The 23,687-nt window shown below is 43.8% G+C and overlaps 2 protein-coding genes across 3 annotated transcripts; one reads left to right on the forward strand and one right to left on the reverse strand.

The window, feature by feature from the left end:
• Nucleotides 1–3,206: 3,206 nt before the first annotated feature.
• Nucleotides 3,207–16,440, reverse strand: LOC108921635 (protein FAM118B-like). Of its 2 annotated transcripts, XM_018731181.1 has the most exons (9): nucleotides 16,398–16,440; nucleotides 15,400–15,537; nucleotides 10,123–10,206; nucleotides 9,435–9,687; nucleotides 5,900–6,127; nucleotides 5,530–5,658; nucleotides 4,913–5,216; nucleotides 4,393–4,458; nucleotides 3,207–4,102 (listed from the first exon to the last, which is right to left on the reverse strand). In XM_018731181.1, exons 3-9 carry the CDS (start codon nucleotides 10,197–10,199, stop codon nucleotides 4,014–4,016), a joined length of 1,146 nt encoding a protein of 381 aa, XP_018586697.1. In that variant the 5' UTR covers nucleotides 10,200–10,206; nucleotides 15,400–15,537; nucleotides 16,398–16,440; the 3' UTR covers nucleotides 3,207–4,013. The 2 variants fall into 2 exon arrangements, with proteins under 2 accessions (XP_018586697.1, XP_018586698.1); XM_018731182.1 differs by lacking the exon at nucleotides 4,393–4,458.
• Nucleotides 16,441–16,504: 64 nt separating this feature from the next.
• Nucleotides 16,505–23,481, forward strand: LOC108921634 (protein phosphatase 1D-like). Its single transcript, XM_018731180.2, has 6 exons — nucleotides 16,505–17,013; nucleotides 19,699–19,927; nucleotides 20,161–20,285; nucleotides 20,510–20,691; nucleotides 20,765–20,980; nucleotides 21,139–23,481. Exons 1-6 carry the CDS (start codon nucleotides 16,641–16,643, stop codon nucleotides 21,406–21,408), a joined length of 1,395 nt encoding a protein of 464 aa, XP_018586696.1. The 5' UTR covers nucleotides 16,505–16,640; the 3' UTR covers nucleotides 21,409–23,481.
• The last annotated feature ends 206 nt before the right edge of the window (nucleotides 23,482–23,687 follow it).

Genomic DNA, 23,687 nt, shown 5'->3' on the forward strand with positions numbered 1-23,687 from the left:
ACCGTTATCCACATATGAATGCACACTTGATTAAATTATGAAAAATTGCTTTACTAATTTGTTCATTAAATCGTTTTTATTATTCTTCATCTATCCTAGAGAATAGTTTTTCCACACTATTTCTTTTGTAACTTCAACCCGATTGTCATCAAACTGGGATTTGTATGATGTTACTCATCTGGCAACCCTGACCAACCTCACACCCCGTATCAACCCTGGGCCGGTCTTTGAAAAAGCCAATCAGGGCCATTGGTATTTTGACGTGCATGTGAAGTGGCCAATTAGAGCAGAATGTAGTTTAATGTAGCCAATGAGAATGAGGGTTGTAAAAGAAATGCTTTCAATTTCAATTTCACCCTTTAAATGTGGATAAAACATGATCCCTTGTTATATACATAATACATACATATATCCTTATATTGCAACTATTTGCGTAGTCTTTGTTCCATGTATTTCTGTAGTGTGTATGTGTATCGGTTGCTATAAGCAACTGAATTTCCTTCCCGGAATCAATAAAGGTTCTTATCTTAAAAGTAAACATTTACAGAAAACCATGATTATGTCTTGATGGAACTATAAACATGTAAAATTATATAGAAATACAAACATCTAACAATGTGAATGTGCAGGATAACTAGACATACTGTATAGAAGTTCATAAAAATAGAATTATAAACATATTTCTGTGCGCGCGCTGTTTTCAAATTCATATGTCTTGTAGAGTGATGTTTTCAGAGTGTTTTGAGCAAACCAGGTGAAGGCACATGCATGCACTACATGTTTTATTTTACACCTATCCACAGAAGGCAGAAAAAATCAAGAATAGATCTTGGAACGACAGAGCATGTCGTAAAGAAAGCATAAAAAAAATCTGACATGAGTTCGAACATATCGGTTCCAGACATTTTCAGTCAGTTTTCGCCAGGAACTCAATTCTCGGGGACAGCTACTAGCTGCAGGTCCCCGTGGTCGTAAAACTTTTATGACGTCGGTCGGTGCGCAGCCACACAATGAAGCAGTTCGATTTCAGGGATTTGCTGCATTTTTTTCTCACAAAACACATATATTAGAAGTTTTATGTAGCACGCGACAGCCGTTCGACATGACACGACGAAAAGACGTGGCGACACCTGAGGTCCGGGTCGCCGTCATTAATGTAGAAAAAAGCAACACACACCTTTATATTTCAAACACGTATTTGAAATAGCATTTCAGAAGGACACGAAAAATAATAGTTTTACACGAACTGTGACGAGAACAAAATGGCAAAGAACGGCACGAAAGTGACTGCGGCGCGCGGCAGTGACGAAAAGTGAAGACAGTTAAGTAACAGACAGTGAACTTATATGACGACAAATGAAATGCGTATTTTCCTGGGAAGAACGACAGTTTCGCCAAATGTCACGAAATGTAGATTGTAAGAGTTGAGAAAGACAATGAACGGACTTTAACGTTGGGAAAGCAGTGTTATTATACCGGAGAACAACAGAGAGAAATACAGACACAGACGCAAACAGTCTGTCTGACGCCGGGATAACCTGTACACATATTTACTCACTACTGTCCATATATGGCATATTTCACCCATTCATCGCTTTCTTGGGGGTTTTCATAACTCATTCATGCAACTGTTGATGTCGAGAGTCCACCATTTTCGAATATTTCTCACAATCATGGAAAACAAACCCTGCCAGGCCAGGCCCAGGGCCTGGGTGGATGAAACCACACGACACGGATATATTTGTGTAGTAGAGTTTGAAGAAATACGCTATCTTGGAAAAACTCAAAATACTGACAGTGTGCGTCGTGAGAACCAAAAAAAAAAAAAAAAAGAAGAAAGAAAGAAAGAAAAGCAAAGAAAAAAAAAACCGTGAAGCAGTTTCGTCCCGGAATGCGAGAAACACCCGGGGTCCAAAATTCCCCCAGGATTGTAGTCTCTCTCTCTCTGTGTCTCACAGACAAGAGAGGATGAAACGGATTTCCGCGTTTTTTCTTGGTAAAAGTTAATAGCTGTATAATACAATTTACATAAATTCTTTCCGTTAGGCGATTCCAGTGTGTTGATTTTAAAGATTCAGCTTGTAAACTGGCCAGAGACAGTGCAGTAAAAGACATGAACTTGTGTTCGGATCAAATAATATTGTAATTAATGTTAAGTAATGATCTAGGTTTAGTAACAAACCTCTCAGTAGTTTATTATACTATTAAACCTGTGTATCTAGTTAAAAAGTCATCTTTATTTTCAACTGACATTGATATACTGCATATTAAATTAACGTTACCTGGTTATACTCACCATATTGTCATTGTATCAGTGGGATTAAGCCTGAAAGGACATATTTCAGAGTTCGCATTTAAAATGTGCCACTTTTAAGTATTACAGAAAACCTTATTTTGTGTTCTTCTTTTCATTATCTCTCATTTCGATTTATTCATTTAGTTGATGCCTCTAAAAATGCAAGCTTTTCCTCTAACAATCTTCTTACACCTTTATAATGGATGGATAGAATTTTTCCTGTATGAGTTCTGGGTAAGTGTGTTAATGGAGTGGAGATTCAAACCTGACTGCTTTAACCGCTACACCACCTACAGCCCTCCTGGTAGTACTTTATAATGGAAAGACATACAAATCTGTATTTGCATGTTTTGTTTTTGTTATGTTTGTATGAATGCGCTCTTAGTCATGCTGTTTTTAGGAAATGTTTATTTTGTGCCTCTGAACCAGTATCTACAGGAAAACCACATATGCAGATCGAGACATTCAAAATCAAACATTCATACAGATGTAGCATCACTGGCAAAGCACTAGATGGCGCAGGTTGAAGTGAAACCTGCAGGTGGCAACCAACAGACAAAAATGGCCTCTGCTGACAGTACAGTATTAACATATTTACATGAGTCACCTTACTGAGACCATTCAGGATGCTACAGGTTCCTTTGGGCAATCGAAATTTCTTTATAATATGAATGTTTGGATTTCCACTAAAAGTAGTCCTGGCTTTAGTACACCCAGCAATGGAATGTGTTTCCGTTAACTTCCACAAATACAATTTGATGTATTTGGAGCACATGGAGAAAAGTTACACTTCTTGGGAGAAACCTCGCAGTAGTACGATTGAGGAAAATGCTGGTTATAGTAACAGCTAAAGAGAGTGACACGTCAAACCAAAATTCCCATCTACAGACTTGTATCACAGGGCGAAATGTAATACGTTACTCTTTTATTGACATTTTCCAACCTTCAGAGCAATATTAACACACTGTTTTCCTCATAGCTGTTATTTAACTTACCCTGAACAAGCAAGTAAGCTAAATTACATTTAAAAATATACATGCTGGCCACTGCTGTATGACATCAATAAATACAGGCTTTGTTTAACCCAAAATACCAGTGACAACTTCATTAACTGAAACTTGAGTTCCAGAACAGAAGCCCCTCATGAAATAAACAGCTGGGTCATGCTGATAAAGTTCCCAGACATAGATGGTATTGATTACATATTCATAGGTTGCCTTCTTGACTTTGCATTGATTGCCTTTTGTGCTGCTGTCCAATGTCTGCCAATAATCTTACATGGCGCAAGTCCCCCACATCTTAGAGCTTCGTTTCACCGTGCATCTCAAGCTCTGACTGGCTTTATGTGCCTGATTTCTCCTTGTGAGACATTGTGAGGACAAAAACCTGTAAAATTACTTAAATATGGTGAAAAAAAGAAGGCAGATGTAGGTAATTACAGTTTTGCTTGGCTGCTGGTGGTTCCATTATGCAGCACTGTGATTATTACCGAACGTCTCGCCCGCTGGAATTGTGATCCTTATCACTTTGTATCCAGAAGTTGTTTGCGTCTGCCGCCAAGTCGGAAATGGACTTCTGAGTTTCTGGAAGAGCCAGTCCCGTGATTTCTTTTCACAACGTTCCAGTAACCTTTGGTTTTAGTCTGTTCAACCTGTTCTCCTCTTATTGATAAGGTCAAAGGACTGAGCACCATATACCGGCTGGGTGTTCCCGGCAGTCAGCAGCTGGCCTCACGCTTCGAGTCCTGCCATGTAACTGTGCCCAAGTAAGGGTCTGAGTTCTGCTGCAGTCCCACACATGAGTCAACTGCGGGCATAAGAACAGATACCCTGCTTTACAAAGAATAGCAGGCCGGACAGAACCAGGAGGAAGAACTGGGTGGAGAAGTGCAAAGGACAATGGCACCTGTATTGTGCTTCAACTTCCACAAAATGATGCAGGGAAAAAGGGAAGGACAATATACTGAGTTTCACTGAAAGTTCCCATACTCTGAACTCACAGAATTTACATGCGTTCATAGATGTGCAGAAGACCGTGTTTTTCTGAACTTGCTTTGCCAAGTTAAGTATCACTAATGAGAAGCAAGCGATCCTAACCTTGAAGGAGGCTCTTCTGGCAATTAAACCCATTTTGGTTTTCTGCTACTTCTTGTTCTGGGAACCCTGGAAAACCAAGATATCAAAAATTGCTTCACCATTCAGCTTTGAACATTATTGAGGTCCCTCTCTCTCTCAGAGCTGCTGAATCCCTTCCCGCATTCAAGAAGGGTCTCAAACACATCTCTTTCAGTGCTATTTATCTTCTGATCTGCTGAGAGCTACATAAATGAATTCAACACCATCTGCTATGATTATCTATGTCTCTGCTATTTGAATGTCACTTCTATAAGCAACTACTTGAGTGATGTGAACCAGCAACATGGTGGTATCAGACAAACAAGCTGGACTTTGATAATCCTGTGTCTGTCAAAAGCTCTTCATCTGTTGTTAATGCACTTTTGTTTATTCTTGAGTTGTATGCTACTTTGGAGAAAAGCATCTGATGAATGAATAAATGTAATCTGTGTGTGTGTGTGTGTGTGTGTGTGTCTGTGAGAGAGATTGGATATGCCCTTACCCTCAGCGTAGCCATTCTTGGCCCTGCCGCGGGAGCAGATCTCATTGGCCAGCCGCTCAAAGTATTCAGGCAAGTCGGTGTAGTTGCTGCCGTAGGAGATCACTTTGATGCCCTTGTCCAGCATGTTGTCACGCAGCTTTTTGAACTCCTCCACATGCTCACGGCGTACCAGCATGAAGTGCTCCAGGTCCGACTTGTGCTTGACCGCCTCCAAGAAGAGAGCCTGGAAGGTAGTGTCATCCACTGTGCGCCCACAGCCCAGAAACAGGAAAGACTTGGTTTCATAGAGCTTCTGGATCTCCCGCTGCAACACCGACAGACATGCAGGACAGCAGAGTTCAGCAACACACATGACAGCAGTAACAGATTACTTTCCCACTAAACACTGGTTTCAGCTGGTCTGGTTTGATTGGACATCCTCACTCCACTGGCTCAGTCAACAGCACTCAACTGCAAAAAGCAGACTTGCTGACAAAACAATATTTCCTTTCCCTCAAGCTCATTCCATCTAATGTGCAATTCAGCAAAGAAGACAAAAGCCAAATGCCTGTCATTTTTCCAGCAGGAGTAATAAGTGAAACACTGCAGCCTGGACGGTTTGTGCCCACAAGCCTTACCATGACCTCGGTGTTCCTCAGAACATTCTGGTAACCGGCAGGGTGTAGCACAATGCCGCTTGGGTTTGTGTAGACTCCGTGGATGTGGAGCACACTGAGAGACCTCTTTTCCTGAGCCCACTCCAACACCTGGACATGGAAACATGGGAAAACATACAGGGAAGACCAGCTGTCATCTTGATATAATGGGTTCAATCAAACATGCATGGAACGAATTAGATCTTCTGGAAACTTCTACTAAACTATCCTTTAGTTTGCTAAGCAAGGATGAAAACTCTGACGTCAGTCCTAATCCATAATCCATAACAGTTCAATATAATGGAGGCTTTTCTCTTAGAAAGCAATGAACTGAAGTTCCAAGGAGTTCAACCTTCTTCTCATCAGTGAGGTCCAGCGACTCTAGCTTGGTGCCTTGGTGGGCTGCGTAGATCTCCAGCAGGCTGTCAAAGTTAGTGGTGAGCACCAGGGCACCGCTTTCCATGAGCTGCAGCACGGAGCGCAGCAGGTGCTTCCCGGCATTCTCCATCTTGCTCTCGAGGCTGTCGAACACCTCGTAGAGGCAGTCCTTGAAGAAGGTCGAACGTACGTTGTCTGTCCGCTGTGGATGGGGACAGAGGGGCAAAATCGAGCAAGGCATTCTGGAAAAACTGGTTGAGTGAAAGGAGATGCAGGAGAAACGGTGTTTCTGGATTTTTCTGATATTGCATATTCACTACAATGCAACTGCTTGGGACAAATGCACTTCGTCTTCTTCCCCACCTTTGGAAGGCCACACTTTCTTGAACTTTTTATTTCTGTAATAGCCATTTTTTCAGAAATAAAGCACTACAATCAATGAATAATTGGACAATGAACCCACAGTGGTACAAAAGAGGACGGAGACAGGAACAGGTGAACGTAAGCCACGCTGTAAACTGCGGCTGACAGCGTGGGTGCCCCATTCCCATAATGCACCGCCCCACAGTCTCTCACACAGCTGCTTTGTGCAACTTTCAAACGCAGTCTCGGTTTAACACCCTGGCCCAAATGTCACCAGCCTGGGCTTGGCAATGCAGACCAGATGAATGAAAATCTGGACCAATTCATGGTAAGTGATATTGTATGACAGTGCACTGGATACATGGAAAACCATTAATCTGAGGATGAGTTTACACCCAAAGAACACAGCAAATGTAGTTTTTCCTATCTGCAGGTGTGACTGTTGCCCTCCTATGTTAAAAGGGGTCCTATTCAGAGCTGCTTACTGAAAGTTTTGCATCGCTGTCATAATTACATTTGGCTGCTAGAGAATATCGTAACAAGCTGTTGAACTGGAAACAGATATTCAGTATCTCCAAATAGCTCAGGATATTCTCTCGCAGGCCTGAGCACCACAGGCACTGTAGATCCCTGAAGATTAGATCTAACCAGTTCATGGAAGGAAGGGAGTAACTTCCTGTCCAAATCTTTCCTTTACAGCACCCCCCCCCCAATCCCTCCGCTTTTAATAAGGAGGAAGTATTGTGGGTCCATTCCAAATTTTGGATAGATTAAAAAAAGGCCCATAATCAGATCTTCTCTACAAGTTAATAGGATATGGAGATGTTCCTGTGAACCTCTGAGGATGCGTCCAGCAAGCTTCGGATTATTTGTCATGAAGGTTGCCGAAGGACAGTTGCCTGCCGTCTTTGGCATTAAGAGTGACACGGTTTGATAGGACCAAAGGAGAGAAGTATTTCCCTGAAAAAAATCCCAAATAGCCAGTTGGGTGGGAAGGGGCCAGGAGGAATTCAGTTTGTTATTCCTTTCATATTTTTACGTGCAAAAAATTATAACCAATATAACAAGGACAATGCTGGATGTACCCTCCTAATCAAGGGGTCAATGCCAGGAGAAACGCTGGAGCGAAAACAATATGGATGTATGATCCATGCATCTTGGGGGGAAGAAAGCAAGAGGCAGATTACAATTTATATATTAGATATCAGACAGAGAGATCTTAAAATTTAGTGATCCTCAACCTTTCCATTTTTCTCCCCCGGGACCTTTATGTCTGGTGTGGGGAATTCTTGCTGTGTTTCTAATCAGCTGCTCAATGAGATTAAGGTCATGCACATTGTTTTTCTCGTGCCAACTCTCTCAGGAGCAATTCAAGCATGCTGAGTTGTGTGATGGGGATAATTAATAGAGATTAACCTCATTTTTTAAAATTAAAATAAAAAAAAAAAAAACAGGCTCCCCTGGCTAACAGATTGGAAACTGACAGAACCTGTGCCAAGCTTGTCAAATTACTTGTCTTTAGCCGAGTTGGAGAAATTTCTTCCACTCGCAGATGAATAACCAACTGGTCCTTCCCTCTCAGCTCTTTAACTTCTTTATTACTTTTATACAAGTAGAATCTTTTCCATGTACTCAAGGTTAAAAATGTTTCAAACGTTTTATGATACAAAAGGCCAAGACGACATTGGGCAAGAATGCGAGTGGCTCGGATTTGTGATTTCCTTTCTGATATTTCCTGTTGAAATTTATTGGCAGGATGACAACATAGGACCCTTCAAGAGAGAATAAACTTTAGACCCTGGGTGTCTAATTTCAGCATACATCTACAGGCAGTATATTTCACAACTACACAGGCTACTTGTGGTACAAAGAATTGAGCTACAAGTTTCTGAGAAAAAAAAAAAAAACACCTCTTTTTTTTTTTGAATTTTCTTCATTTATCTACAGTACTCCAAAACATCTTTTTGTTGAGGATGAAACCTGATCTGCGTGTACTCTTTGAAATGACAGATGGCGACAAACAGCGCCCACACAGAATAGGAATGTGGGACCATCTTAATTCAACTCGGTTCCAGTTCAACCCGGTGTTTACAGCTCATTTCTGGTGTCAGATTATAAACACATTATAAGGACTTCGACACATGCTGTTTCATCCCCAAGACACTAAAGAACTAAACTAATTCTGTATATATACAACAGTCGGTTAGTTCGTTCGTTGACTGATTTATTGATTGAGCTGACAAACTACCAGTCACTGGCATTTCTGTGTGCCACATTCAGACGGTAAAGGTCATTCGGGGACACGGCAAAGACAACAAGCTCGCACCTTCCTCCACCGCAGAGCACACGTGCTATCGCAGGAATCAATTCCGCCTCTTGCTAACAAAGCATCCCATTCAGACGGCATTCTGCGCGTTGGGTTACACGGGGCAAGTGCCCGAGGAACGCGCACAAGGCAAGAAGGTGCCGACACGTTCTCTTTGTGCTTGTCGGGGCTCGTTCAAACGGCTGGTGGCGCGCTGCGTGTGCGTTGGCACACGTCACCATAGGATGGGAGAACAAAGGTGCGGAGACCCAGACTGAGCACCTTCCATCCTTAAGGGCTGCGGGGTGTTACAAACATTCAGATGTTTTCAGGGTTACGCACTTATTTTTAATTGCAATTAACTGCATTTTCCCCACTAACCTGTTCTCTGAAATATGTTCGTTTCAAAGCTCACACTACCTGTATTTACCCCACAAACCGATAAGCGTCAGTAAAAAGCAGCCAGACAGAATTGGGCAGTGGGACCACCTTAATTCAACTCACTTCCACGGTGTTTATGTCTCAGGTCAGGAGGAGAAATGTCACATGTTTATGGGTTGAATCAGTCAATCACTGGAGGTGATACGAGTTTGTGCAGATAACACTTTTGGTCATTTTAAATTAGCATTACTTTTACAGCTTGAAGTTAGTAAAAAGTTTAAATATACCTTATTAACAGGTCATTGTTACTATATAATACATGCATTTATTATACAGTAGCTACGTTCAATTTAGAAATCGAGGCTCATCTGCATTAATAACTCTAATCGATAGGGATTTATTGGTAGAAGTGACTCCAGAGTTTTGAACAGTGCTGTGGCCCTTCCCCCAGATGACTTACAGGGGAGAGCTTCTGGATGAGGTCATGGGCCACGTGCACCAAGTTCTTGTCCTCCCGCAGGCTGCGCTGGAAGCGGAAGCTCTCCTCTTCCTCCAGCAGGTCGAAGTCGTTGGCGGCGTCCAGCAGCGCCTGGATGAGCCCCTTCCAGGAGCGCAGCGCCGGCACCTGGGGCGCCACAGCTGAGCTCACCCCGGTGCCAATGACCAGAACCAGCTCTGAAGCCCGCTTGTTCTTCAGGCTGGGCAGTAGCTTCCTGTGGGGCACAAGAGCGGACGGGGTGCTCTCGCACATCATCGATACATACGTGTTCAATATGTACAAGATACCTATAACTGATGATACATTCCTCTCTTACAGGTTTGTTCCACATTATTTTCTCTTACATCCAAAGGTCATTTTGAGCATCTGATACAAGTCCATCTTGATTTATTAGGTTTCTTGAGAATTTTGTCTGGATTGGCTCAATAAGTTTGGGTGAATAAATAAAACGGATGCGATAAGGATCATAATGTCAAAGACATTTGATAATTCACATCTTACTTGGAAATCTAGACGTTGTACTTCTTGGACATAAATCACCTTTTATATTGAATAGTGCTGTCAGTAATACTCAGTTTTTGGTCCTCCAAATGGTCTAAAGTCTCCATCGGTGAGGTAAAACCTCCAGACGACGTGGAGGCGGTGCTACCTGGGCTTTTTGCAGTTGGACTCGACGTCGTCCGGGGCAGGCCGCTTTTCCGTCTTCACCGTCAACAGCGAGGCCATTCCGTTTCTGCAAAGCAAACAGAGGAGGCACGCGTTGACCTCACCATCTGCACGCTTTGTCCGGAGCGCACGGGATATCCGTGGATGCGAGCGTCAATAACAGAGCAGAACCTTTACCTTTTATTACTATTGAGGTCATCTGAAAACAATCTGGCAGGAAGTCATGCACAGGGTTTTCCCTCTATCTGGTTGGTTATGGGGGGTGGGCGCAGCGGGTTTGACGGGGGCCTGCTCTGTGGCGGGTCTGGGGTTCAAGTCCCGCTGGGGGTGCCTTGCGATGGACTGGCGTCCCATCCGGGGTGTGTCCCTTCCCCCTCCGGCCCTGCGCCCTGTGTTGCCGGGCTAGGCTCCAGTTCGCCACTACCGTGCTCGGGACAAGCGGTTTCAGCCAGTGTGGGTGGGTGGTTATTGGCAGGGGGGGGTCAGTGAAACACTCTGGTCATTTGTAGCCTTTGCCAAACACCTGGCTGATACTCACAAGAGATTCCCTGGTAAAAAGCACTATCACAACTGTACCTGTAAAGGTGACTGCGGCAGCAAAGGAAGGCGACAACACACCCACTCGAAACGCTGGGGAACTACATAATGATCTGTACATATTCAGTCAAGTTTCTCATCTCCATTTCAATACCCACAGTATAGTGTGGACGTAAAGGAAATATGGTACAAGTACAGCGCTTTTCATTTGTGTTTCGATTTCGTCAGCCACCTTCGTCATTATTTCAGTTTGACTTTTGTTGGGATTTTTCCTCCTCTTTTAATTTACAAGATATATAGCCCCCAACAATAAAGTTTTCTCTATTTTTTTTTTTTTTTTTTACTAAAACCTGTGATGGAAGTTCATCTTCTCTACAACCGCCTGTTTAGGGCCTGTCCTCACTACTCAACGCTCCCTTCAGTTTCAGTGCTTGGTCGGGCGCTGCTGCTGTTCCCTTTGGTAAATAAAACATAAACTCTCTCACACACACACACACACACACACACACACACACACACAGTCTGAAACCTCTCGTCCCAAGTGGGGTCGCAGCAAACCGGAGCCTAACCCGGCAACACAGGGCGCAAGGCTGGAGGGGGAAGGGACGCACCCAGGACGGGACGCCAGTCCGTCACAAGGCATCCCAAGCGGGACTCGAACCCCAGACCCACCGGAGAGCAGGTACAGGCCAAACCCGCTGTGCCACTGCACCCCCCACTGGGACATTTAAATAACACAAATATGTAATGCACCTCCAACTGTAAACGTCTGGAATTACTTTAGACAAAAAGCATCCAGTGTTTTCGCAGCAGGGGAAACTTTGGTTGGCAGCCACTGTCAAGGGCATAAAAGGGAGTCAGATCAACAGCTGAATTTCGATGCACCTCTTAAACCAACTGACCTAAGAGGATTTAACCTGCTTTACACATGGCTTTTAATCCTTTCCATTCACTCACTGTCTCGCCCACTGGGTAAATCGACTTTTTTGGACAGTAGGTCCCATAATGGTTAGAGCTGTCACCATGTAACCTAAAGATTTCTGGTTTGAATAGCTTTCCCGCTGTAGTAACTTTGAACAAGGTACCTATCTTCAATTGATCAAGCAAAAATTACCAGTTGTATAAGTGGGTAAACCACTGTAAGGCTGAGACAAGGCCTGACCTCCTGGAACACGCAGCCCTCACATAACAGGATGCTGTACAACAAAAACAGTTACAATGAAAATATGTACCCTGTTTTCATATAATGTGCTTGTCATTTAGTGCAACATCATAGTTGCTTATTACACGGTCATTTTACTTCCATAAATTGTGGCAAAAGAGTTTGATGTAAGAGCAAAAGTCCCTTTGCTCTTGTGTAACTGTTATTTCAGTTTTGTAAAGGAACAATTCCATTCCGGCGCAACATAGTTGGCGTGTGGCTTCCAATGGGTACGTAGCGGTTCGACGACAGAAACGTCATACAAGTGCAGACGATACGATTCATTTTCTAATAAAAGAAGGCCAGTTGTCCACAATGCACTATTTCAAACCACTGGCTTTTAGAGAAAACAAGCCACTCTGTGCTTGAACTTTCATTCAGCGTTTCTGCACCTTTCCTCTCATGAGTGTGTTTTCCCAACTCTTCAGTTCACAAATGCCACACTCACCTCAGACGGTTATTGTAATAATGTCCCTGAGTTCAAAAACTGCTTAAAATGAGTGAAAGAGAGCATTTGAAAATCAGATGAAACACATTGTGCTTTACACATGGTGCAGAAAAAGGAGCCATAATAATAATAATAAAAAATTATTATTATTATTATTACTATTATAATAAACAACACTCAATGGTGAAGCACTTCCTGAAAAGGAGAACTTCAAAGTTTAAAACAAGCTGTCCAGGACAGGTTAACACAACATTTTTATTAAAATTAAAAAGCTTCCAGAATTTCACTGTATTGCGTATAGTGACAATAAAGTATCTTATCTTTAAAATGCAATAAGATATAAATAAAAAGGTAACAAGATGATAAAAGATTTTAAAAGACACTTCGTAGGAGGTTTAGCGCATGTAGAAGTTTTAGAGTTGCTTCATCAGCTGGTATTTAAATAATGTTCAAAACACAAAAATGTACACAAGTGGTTGCTGATAATGAATGAATGAAAATATAACAAAAGACAAGCCAGAAAAAAGTTATTTTTTTGCTACAAATATAAAATATACCGGTGTCATCATTATTATACATAAGGATACGTTATATTTTGAACAGTTATTTTACCTTGCCGGTGTGCCACTGAAAAGTTATCACAACAGCTTTGTGCAAATATGAGTTTAAAGTTATCATCGACATTCTGTCAGTGTCAAGCTTTTATTCTATGGAAAACATACTGTGTTTTCCAGCATTAAATAACATTTTTCATTTGGATAATTATGAGATGTTATTGGCAATTTTTTTTACCTTGAACTCTACTGCTGTAAGGTTAATTTTGTTGAAGGTATAATAATTAGTTGTTTTTTTTCCCCAAGATTAATTATTCTAATTTTTCTGTCACCAGGCCTCATTTTGACAAGAGTCTAATAAACAAATATACTGTCAATAAACAGGGGGGCACAGTGGGTTGAATCACGGTCCTGCTCTCCGGTGGGTCTGGGGTTCGAGTCCCGCTTGGGGTGCCTTGCGACGGACTGGCGTCCCGTCCTGGGTGTGTCCCCTCCCCCTCCGGCCTTATGCCGTGTTGCCGGGTTAGGCTCCGGCTCCCCACAACTCCATATAGGACAAGCGGTTCAGACAATGTGTGTAAGACTGTCAATAAACTATTGACCTGTATGGACTTTGACAAAAAGTGTATTAATTTCTAACGGATTATTTGTCAAAAATCAGAACACAAACATGACATGTTAAAGTTACTTTCAGGAATCATTCGACTCTTATTAGTCTTATTACAGCCCTGGAATTGACAAACAGTGTCATATCGCATGTCTAACGTCACCTGGCACTGTGTGTAGCACTGGTGCCTGACAGCTCCTGCGCCTTCTGACTGGATGTAGGTTTGTGCAGAATTCGAATCTTCTCCCAGTGTTCACGAGGGTTCCTCCAGGTGCTCTGGTTTCCTCTCACACTCAAAAGATGTGTTTTAATTAAACTGGTGATTAAATTGCTCTTAATGTGTGTCCGTATAGATGCATGAGTGTGTTACATTGGGACAGCTGATAGTGTAGTGATCAACGCTACTGCCTTGGAATCCAAAGGTCGTAGGTTCAACTCCCCACCTCCAGCTGTAGTACCCTTGAGCAATGTACTTATCTTAAATTGGAAAGGCACAACAATGCCTCTATTTCTTAAGAAGACTGAGGACACCAAGATAGCCCCAGGGTTTTTTGTGAATTTATACCGATGTACAGTCGAGACTATACCGATGTACTGCATTACAGCATGGTACACCAACTACACAAGAGAAGACGAGAAGGCTCTGCAACGGGTCATCGGGACGGCTCAGAACGTCTTCGGCACTCAGCTACCAGCAGTCGAAGTCATTTCTCTGTCCAGATTTCAGAGCAGAGCCTCCAAAATGATGAGGGACTCCACTCACCCTGCACACCACCTCTGTAAACTGCTCCCCTCTGACAGGCGATACAGGACAATTCACACACACACCGCAAGGATGGAAAACAGTTTCTTCCCCAGAGCTGTGAAACATCTGAACACTGCCTGATTTTTTCCCCCCAAACACACACAATACATTCAACTACACAGGCAATTTACTCTGTCTCATTTATTTCTAAGTCTTTAATTGTCTGTCCTACTGCCTTAGTCTACTGTATTATCCATTTAAAGTGTTTAATTTTCAATTTTTATACTTAAGTGAAAACCACTATAATTTCATTGTATTGCACAGCAGTACGATGACAATAAAGTCTTAACATTGCTGGAATAAAAAAAATCACCCAGCTGTATAAATGGGTAAATAACTGTAATCTTTATTGCAACATTGTAAGTTGCTTTGGTGAAAAAGCATCAACTGAAAGAATAAATGTAATTTCTGTGCTTTATAAATAGGGAGTGACTGATTCTAAGGCATCTTGGATAAAGGTGTCAGCGAAACACCGGGAAATAATAACTGCACGCGGAAAACTGACTGTTTTGAATCATTTAATAATATGATAAATGTTCCAGTCAGGCGTTACAACAGTGCGTACAATCAATTTCTGCGCTTTTCCGTTGTTTTTTTTTTTTTTTTTTTTTAATTGCCTCTGCGGTTTGTTCTACACAATGTGGCGGTGAAAAGAGGAAGTTACTTTGCTTTCAGAAACTCTCCGCTGATTTTCTGCTCCGCTGAACCACAACTGAAAGCGAGCGGACCTGTCAGTCTTCTCAGACACAAGGCTTTCCTCACACGCACACGCACACGGACACTTTCTTAATCCATGCCACGCAATCAGAGCTTTAAATGAAAGTAGAAGGATATAGACAATTTGTCCAGAGTTCTGTCATCCGGCAACAGATGAATGAGGGACATTTAAACCATGTCTGGGTGTAAAACTTAAAGTGTGACAAATCAACAACCAAATCAAAACAACTGTACTTGTTTATATAGTCTTCACGTGTTCCTGATTTTTTAATTTAGTTTTCTTAAACTTAAATCAAACCCAGCATTCAGCTCTTCTAGCGCTATCTTCTGCTCGATTTCCTCACTAGAACCCAAGCGAACTTAAGAAAAAACAACGTTGGTTATCACTCACCCTTCAACCGTGTATCACGACTTTATCTGTCCGTTCTGTGGAGCTCCTCTACTTTACGCAGGACTGTCATGTGTGAGTCCGTTCGAACCGCACGATGCCGGTTTAACAACGATACGTCACCTCACTGCTGGACTACAACTACAAGATCAAAAGAAAACTACAAGTACCAACAGGACGGCAAACAATGGCACAACTATAACTACGGTGGCCTGTTAAACACAATACAGACAAACTAAGGGTTAACAGAAAGACGTAGTTTTAGGTGACGCTAGAGCCCAGTATATAGCAGAACGCTAATATTGACCAGAAAAGTCAATGCAAAGCAAAACGACACGTAATCGGGCTATTTTCCCAATCCCATGGGAACTAAAGGAAAGTTGTTAATATGACTGATGCTCCACGAAGGCACAATGAATGAATGATGATACTAGGGTTCATAAACCATAGTTATCATACCTTTCTTATATAATACTGTTTTGGATAACTTTCCAACCTTATGTATAGTTATTTTCCTGATATAACAGTAGAAAAAGTAACAGCTACTCTACTTGGGTAATTTTTTTAAAGCTGTATGTATAGTGTCATATTTAAAGAACCTGGTTTTGTGCGCATGCGCGCCGCGTGGCCACCATGCTGACGCCACCCGACACCTCTCGCAACTGACGTAGGGACGCCCAAGCGTCGACCAATAATATACATGCTGTACTGTAAATACTAAATAATTCTAGAATTAATATAATTTATAAGTTATTAATTTACAACACATCAAGTTTATTTCGTGTACAGTTTCGATCTTAGCAACTGCTTGATCTTAAAATAACTAGTGTTACCCCACCCTCTTTACACAATTTTTTCATTCTTATAAATATACTACATAATGTACGGTACATATTTAACTATGACTGTTTCCATCCCAGGCTAAGCAGATACTATATTTATCTTAAATATGTATTAAGGCAAAACAGTGTAATGACAAATTCCATAAATGAAAGGAATACATTTTTGACTGAAACGCGTAGAGAAGGATTTGTTGTCTCTCAGAGCGCCGTTCGTGACCCTGACACACACACACACACACGTGCGCGCGCGCGGGACCAGTAGGACGTTGCGCTGAGGACTCGCGCCTCTGACGTCACTGTGCTCACGCGATGGCGGAGAAACGCCGAAAATAAACAACGCCGAGCAGCGCTTATCGTTTGCACCAAAGGCCGGGGGGGGAGGACATCGCGCGCACCACAGCCATGCAGCGCGCGTTGTCCGTCCGCGTGAGCTCCTTCGCGGACCAAGGAGGCAGGAGGTACATGGAGGACGTGACCCAGGTGGTGCTGGAGTGTGAAGAGTGTAATCAGAGTGTGGAGAGTGACTGCGAGGTGCGCGCGGGAGAGGACAGACAGACGGAGACGGCAGGTGCGGGGGCGCGCGCCCGTCCGCGCGTCGCCTTTTTCGCGGTGTTTGACGGCCACGGGGGGCGCGAGGCGGCGCAGTTCGCGCGTGACCATCTCTGGGGCTACGTGAAGAAGCAGCGCGGGTTCTGGTCCAGGAACCACGAGGAGGTGTCGGCGGCGATCCGCAGGGGGTTCGTCTCGTGCCACCACGCCATGTGGAAGAAACTGCGTAAGTTCAAACGAACCCCTCTTCATACAGGAGCACTACTTATATTCATGCGTACCTGGCTGTCAACACATACGGATGTGGTGTCATCCTTTCGGACGCGTCATCAGCCTGGAACATGACGTCATTTCCAACATTTCGCATACAGGAAGTGTTAATGAAGTACTTCTGTGTACCAAAAATGTATATTTCACGAGCGTTTATCCCGAGGAGGCGTTGAGGGTCGGAGCTGTCTGGCAGCTTGACGTATTCTTACGAAACGAGGTCAGCTTTTAAATCAGACTTGAAAAACACTTGAACATAAAATCATGGCACGTGCTGCTGCCAGAGTCATCGCATTTGTTGGATTGTTGACAAGCCTGGCCACTGTGCACCTGCCTCGCTATTGCTTGTATATGTTTATTCACTTAGCTGGCACCACTGAAGTGACGTACGCTTTTGAAGCACTTTCACCAATTCACCCACACACGCAGCTGGGTCATTTTTACCATACCAAGAGGCCAGTCTAATTCTTGCTGGGAAGGAGATTTCAGATGCAAACACCGACCGAAGGTTGCCCGGGGCCCCGTCATGGTCCCCGGAGACTCATCGCTTAAATGTCCAATGATTAAAAATTTTACCACTTCTGGATAACTGCATTATTTCTAAGTTGACAAGTAGGGTTTAGATTTACTATATTAAAAATACAGGCCCCACAGTAGGAACTCAATGTACACCTTTCATTACTGAGATTCAAATCTTTTATCTTCCATGTTCACCTTTATTTTTGATGACAGACTCCATCCTCCTCTCCTGTGAACACCAGAAACTTTCTCAGTTTTGCCCCTATGGGCTGAGTCTATCTGCATGTCTGCATCATGGCTCCACATGGAAAAGAATTGCCAGAGGAATTGAAAAATGTGATTGTGAGACTTCACAAAGATGGAAAAGGATACAGGAAGAGCGGTGACCACCTGAAAATGAGTTTGAACACAGCTGCAGCAGTAATGAGGAGGTATAGAATGAGCCACTAATCAGAGACGCAGTGGTCATTCTCCTAAAATGGCGCCATGGACAGTGCACTACTTGCACAATCTAGCTTTGAAAACCAGGCGAGCAAATGCTCCAGGCTTGGCGCAGGGGTTATTAATGGAAATCGGAGTTTCTGTGACTGCTCAGACAGCGTGAAGGACATTGCATAACGTCAACCTCTATACGGCGTCTAAGAAAAAAAAACCCTTGCTTGCTCTTCGGCACAAAACTGCAAGTTTAAACTTTGCTAAAGAACATGAGAAGAAGCCTGATCAATATTTGGAGCACATTCTTTGGTCAGATGAGACCAAGATAAATTTGTTTGGCTCTGTTAGGGTCCAACATGTTTGGTGTGAACCTGGCCACGACTACCACAGTGAATGCATAGTCCCGACAGTGAAGCACGGAGGTGGGAGTGTCATGATATGGGGCTGCATGAGTGCAAAAGGTGTTGGGGAGATGACATTTATAGGTGGCACCATGAATGCCTGTGGCTATACCAAAATACTGGTTGACAAGATGACTCCCAGTCTCCAGAAGAGGAATATTCCAGCATGATAATGATCCAAAGCACACTACCAAAATCACGCAAGTTTCTAAAAAAGAAAAACGTGGAAACTTTGACCTGGCCAAGTATGTTGCCTGACTTGAATCCGACAGAACACCTTTTTGGGGTATTTTAATGAGAGAGCTAGAGCAACACATTTTCTCAGAGACAACACAATTGTCTCTGAAGAATGGCAGAACATCTTTCCAGAAATTTGTGTAACACTGGTATCCTCCATGCCGAGGAGGATGGAGTCTCATGAAAAATAAAGGTGGACACAGAAAATAAAAGATTTGAATCTTAGTAGTGAAAGGTGTACTGACTTTTGTTGTTTTGAATTTCTACTGTGGGGCCTGTATTTTTAACATAGTAAGTCTAAACTGTTTTTACTGTTACATAAGAGCAAATACCCTACTGTTCAACTTAGAAATGATAGTTACTGTCAGGTGATAAAATTTTGAATCATTTGACATTTAAGTGATATTGTACAGGGGTGTACTCTCTTCTGTTGTTTACTGTATATATCTGTCTGGTTGCCTTTAGATTCAAATATCAACTTCATCCCACTTCTGACACAAATGAAGGAATCTCCGATAGAGCTACTAGGGACAGGCTATGAAGACCAAATTGCTTAAACCAGTATGTTTTCTGCGCATGGTTTTGACAGATTTATAAAAGAGAGACACTCGCCTTGCAATGAGAAGAACTGCAGTGTCCAAAAACACATCAGTCACACTGATGGTAATAAATGAAACTGCTGGGAACGTTAGTCATACGTCAGTCATTCCCAGTGTTTAAGGTGCTCTCAGCGCTATGAAAAGGAAGACAGTGCTGTGTGTTGCTGTTAAGCCTAGGGTGGACTGGCATCCTGTCCAGGGTGTGCCCTCCTTAGCCTCGAACCCTGTGCTTCCAGGATAGGCCCCAGAACATGTCAATCCTGACTCAGACTTATTGATAGTTAGTATGTGAGCAGTGCCGTTAAGCAGTAGCTCTCTTAGTTATTTCTTCATTTGGTGTAATAAATTAATCTCCAACTGGGGGGGCAAAAAAAGGAAAAAGATCTTCTGGTCCACAAAGACCAAAAATGTGGCCTTTCACCGGTTAAACCCCAAACCTTCGTCCCTCTGTAGCAGAATGGCCGAAGACGCTGATGGGTTTGCCCAGCACTTCTGGAACCACAGCCAGTGTGGTGGTGATCCGGGGGGGCTGTATGTACGTGGCCCATGTGGGAGACTCGGCGGTGGTGCTTGGGGTGCGAGAGAACCTAGGTGACCGGTCGCTTCATGCCGTGGAAGTGACGCAAGACCACAAGCCAGAAGTCCCCCGGGAGAGGCAACGCATCGAGGGACTTGGCGGCAGGTAGGGCTCTGGAATAGGCAGACAAGCGATGGTCGGGGGATGAAATCTCAAGGGGTTTGGAGTACTCAGGACCAAGCGAAACTGATGTCTTAAGACATGGACTACAGAACGCATTCTTCTCTGGTATTGTACACCCCGCACCGTGTTACCTGGCCCTTCCACGCAAGAGTCCGTCGTTTTTCACCATCAAGTATGCAAAAAGCAATGATAATCGCTACCTGTGTCGCATACAGCATCATGAAGAAGTCCGGTGTGAACCGTGTGGTCTGGAAGAGACCGAGACTAAGCCACAATGGGCCCGTCCGAAGAAGTACTGTGATGGACCAGATCCCCTTCCTCGCCGTGGCACGAGCTCTGGGTAATGACACCGGGCCAGAACCTTCCAATTGAGTGCAATTTTCTTGCTGAGTAATTTCTTTGAAACAGAGTGGTAATTTTGCCATTACACCTCGGCTGTTTTTCTGCGGTTTTAAGCAGCAGGTGTTCTGTGTAACATCTATAGGTTGAGTGGCGCCACCCGGTGTTGGAGATAGAATGCAAGTCTTTGCCAAAACAGCCTGTCCCCGCCTCTTTCTCTCACAGGTGACCTTTGGAGCTATGATTTCTACAGTGGGCAGTTTGTGGTGTCTCCTGAGCCAGATGTTAGGGTCATGGCCCTCGACCCCCAGCAGCACCGCTACATCATCCTGGGCAGTGACGGGCTGTGGAACGTGGTTCCAGCCCAGGATGCCGTGACGCTGTGTCAGGATCACGACGAGGCCCTGGTGAGCGTCGGCCTGTCCCGCCTTTATCCCAGTCTTGTCCCCAATGCGATACTCACCTTCTTTCTCGTGGCAGGCCCCGTTTGCGGTGTCCAGTGCCCGGAGACTTGTAGGCCACGCCCTGATGCGATGGCGGCAGCGAATGTTGCGTGCGGACAACACCAGCGCCATCGTCATCTCCCTGCTGGAACCCGGGGGCGTACAAAGGCCGCTGCAGCGCGACGAGGTGGTTGTGACGCTGGCTGAGGAGCCTTACTCCGATGACATCAGTGCCACACCTTTTCCAAGTGCAGTAGGTTTCATTTTAATATGGGGGCGGGGTTTGAGATGTCATACACATTAATGGTAAACACAATCATTAATCATTTCAGTGGGAGCCTTTTAATCCACCCCACCCCACCCCACCCCACCCCACAATTCCCCTTATTCATCCAATAACTTGTGCGTCAGGAGATGTCCCCTCCTGTGCCCTTGGAAGCCCCGCCCACTATGACAAGGCGTCGCGAAGAAGGTGAAGTAGACGTCACAACAGACATCTGGCCGAAGCAAAGCGTGACAGCTGACCCCGCCCCCACGGGGAAGAGAGCCCGTCGCAGCCTCCCACGGCCGCCCCTGGAGCGGCCAACCACACGACGAGGAGCCAGGGGAGGCCAGAAGCAATCCCCCAATGTGCCCTGTCTTCTCCAAGGGCACCGCAAGGCCACAGTGTGCGTATGCTGAGGGTCCATTGCAGTCCTTCACCTGTCCAGCAGGGGACAGCGTGTGTCTGGACAGCGGGGTGTGTCCGCGCACCACTTAATTTCTTAATGAGGCAGCTTCAGCAGAGCGGTACTCTGAGCCCACCAGCAGACAGGGACACATGTGTGAGCAGAGTACTGTCGTTCCACGTGATCCTCGATCGTGTTTTTTATTGTGCAGTTTTTTAACATCCCATGTGTTTTTGTCTGCAGTCCAGGGATGACTTTCCGAAGCCCTTACATTATCTGTTTACCTTTTCATCCCTGCTGCAGTGAATTAATCAGACGTTTGGCCTAAAACACCTAAACAATTAATTGGTGAACTTTTGTTTTTGTACAGTATAGCTTTCTACCATTTAGAGAAAACAAACATTCCCTACTACATTAGGATCCAGATACCAGTTTGGGTTATCAAGTTCTGTCTTTTCTTTTTTCTTCTTCTTCTTCTTCAATGAGCTTATATCCGTTACTGGCGGAAGGTGCTGTTTTTTAGTCGTTGGAAAATAAAATGTAGTAATTCCGTATGCTGGAGGACTCGCAGACGGTGCCTGGCGAGGAGAGGAGCGCGATGTCTGGTGCCCGGCGCTGATCTTCCTCCTGTAGCTGCAGTCTTCCTCAGGGAGATCCCAGAAAGAGACCCCCTCCTCCCCGCGGTGTGGTCCCGAAAAGCTCCCCATCAGCTGCTTGTCTTCATGGGAGACCGAGAGACGTCGTCCCCGCGTGGGGCTCTGGGTTTAGCGTTTAGCTTCTGGACCTGTCATCACGGTAACCAGCTCACTGCTTCGGACAGGAGGTCATAGTGGTGGCGGCGGCACACCATCATCCCTCACCCAGGTGAGCTTGTTCACCCCACAACATGACTACATCACCATGGCAACAGCAAGAAGCTCTAATTACACCAGCCAACTGGCAAACACTGCTTTATCCTCAACAAGATAATCAAAACATGACCATGATTGCGCACCGGAATCCTGGAGTGAGCGGAGTGGCCACGGTTAACACTTTAGTCGTGGTTATAATGCATATCATACATAACGGTCGCAGTGTGCGATGCCTTTTCTTCAGCTTCCAAGTTTGGAAGTTTGTGTGGTTGAACACCAAGAGGATGCTCTGAGACTGAGGCCTTCTGGGAAATGGACATAACGAGTCTTAACAAGACCTAATGAGTCTCATCAAATCCTAACAAGTCTTAATGATGTTTGCAGTCTTGGGGGGGGTGTGGTTGCAGTCATAATTGGATAACTTTGGGGAAAGAAAACAGTCCCATTTCACTGCATATGTACTGCCAGGAATATTAAACATATCACATTTGTAGCAAATGAGTGAGTGGTAAGCGTTATAATTATATACTCACAGTTATTTCCTGCGCATGTGTTATTGCACAGGGAAATTTGCATATGTATTTGAATATGCATTTGCATATGCAGATTTCCCTGTGCAATAACACATTTGCAGGAAACAACTGTGGATATGCATATATTACAGCATAGCATATATTATGGTAGCCAACAGCGAATGTCGCCAGAGGGACAACTTGCGTTTGTATATTTCTGTCACGGTGACCTGTAAACAACACAGTGTCATTAGCGAATCAAACTGAAGAAAAAATATATTCATACAGTATGTATTTTCCCCTGAATCACACAGCTCTTGCTATCAGTTGTTTAGGGTCACCATCTGTAACCCAGCACTGTTGTGTTCTATTTATGGATTTTTTTTTTAATACTTATTGACCTTCTTGTTGTTTTGTGACCTTTCTTGTTCTGTGGAAGCTTACGTTGAGGAGGCCAATTCCGGGGTTCTGCATGTTAATATCAGGAGTCAGAAAACAGCGTAGTTTTATTTTATTTTTCTTATTCTTTTTTTTAACACATTCATATAATGCACTTTTTGTGGTGATGTACATAGCAGGAGCAGGAATGTCACGCTACAGTCCAGTATTTTTTTTTCTTTTTCTAGACCATGGAACGTTTTTACATATTTGCCGTGTATGTGTGGAAAGCTCTTATTGGATTGTAATATTTCAGTGTGCTCAATAAACAACTGTTTACATCCTCTATATGGTAGACTGTGAATGATCAGTGCATGAAAACTTGTAGTGTTGTCACTATTTAAATGAAATGCAGTGTCTGCATTAAAATGTTGGGGTGGTGACCTCTTCATGACCAAGTGGCACTGAGTGGCTCCTTGTCATCTCAGTGATCTTTACACCACATCACCTCTCTCTTCCCTCTTTTATGTAAATACACTGATTTATCTACC

Source organism: Scleropages formosus, chromosome 25 (genome assembly GCF_900964775.1).
Source record: "Scleropages formosus chromosome 25, fSclFor1.1, whole genome shotgun sequence".
In the NCBI taxonomy this organism is placed as follows: domain Eukaryota; kingdom Metazoa; phylum Chordata; class Actinopteri; order Osteoglossiformes; family Osteoglossidae; genus Scleropages; species Scleropages formosus.

Bases quoted from the DNA above. Each gene is read 5' to 3' on its own strand.
- LOC108921635 (XM_018731181.1), bottom strand. From the start codon at position 10,199: ATGGCCTCGCTGTTGACGGTGAAGACGGAAAAGCGGCCTGCCCCGGAC. The intron at 9,688-10,122 runs GTAGCACCGCCT...TGTGCCCCACAG, and splicing joins TCCAACTGCAAAAAGCCCAG to GAAGCTACTGCCCAGCCTGA. The intron at 6,128-9,434 runs GTAAGTCATCTG...CCCCATCCACAG, and splicing joins TCATCCAGAAGCTCTCCCCT to CGGACAGACAACGTACGTTC.
- LOC108921634 (XM_018731180.2), top strand. From the start codon at position 16,641: ATGCAGCGCGCGTTGTCCGTCCGCGTGAGCTCCTTCGCGGACCAAGGA. The intron at 20,286-20,509 runs GTAATGACACCG...TTTCTCTCACAG, and splicing joins CGCCGTGGCACGAGCTCTGG to GTGACCTTTGGAGCTATGAT. The intron at 20,981-21,138 runs GTAGGTTTCATT...CTTGTGCGTCAG, and splicing joins CCACACCTTTTCCAAGTGCA to GAGATGTCCCCTCCTGTGCC.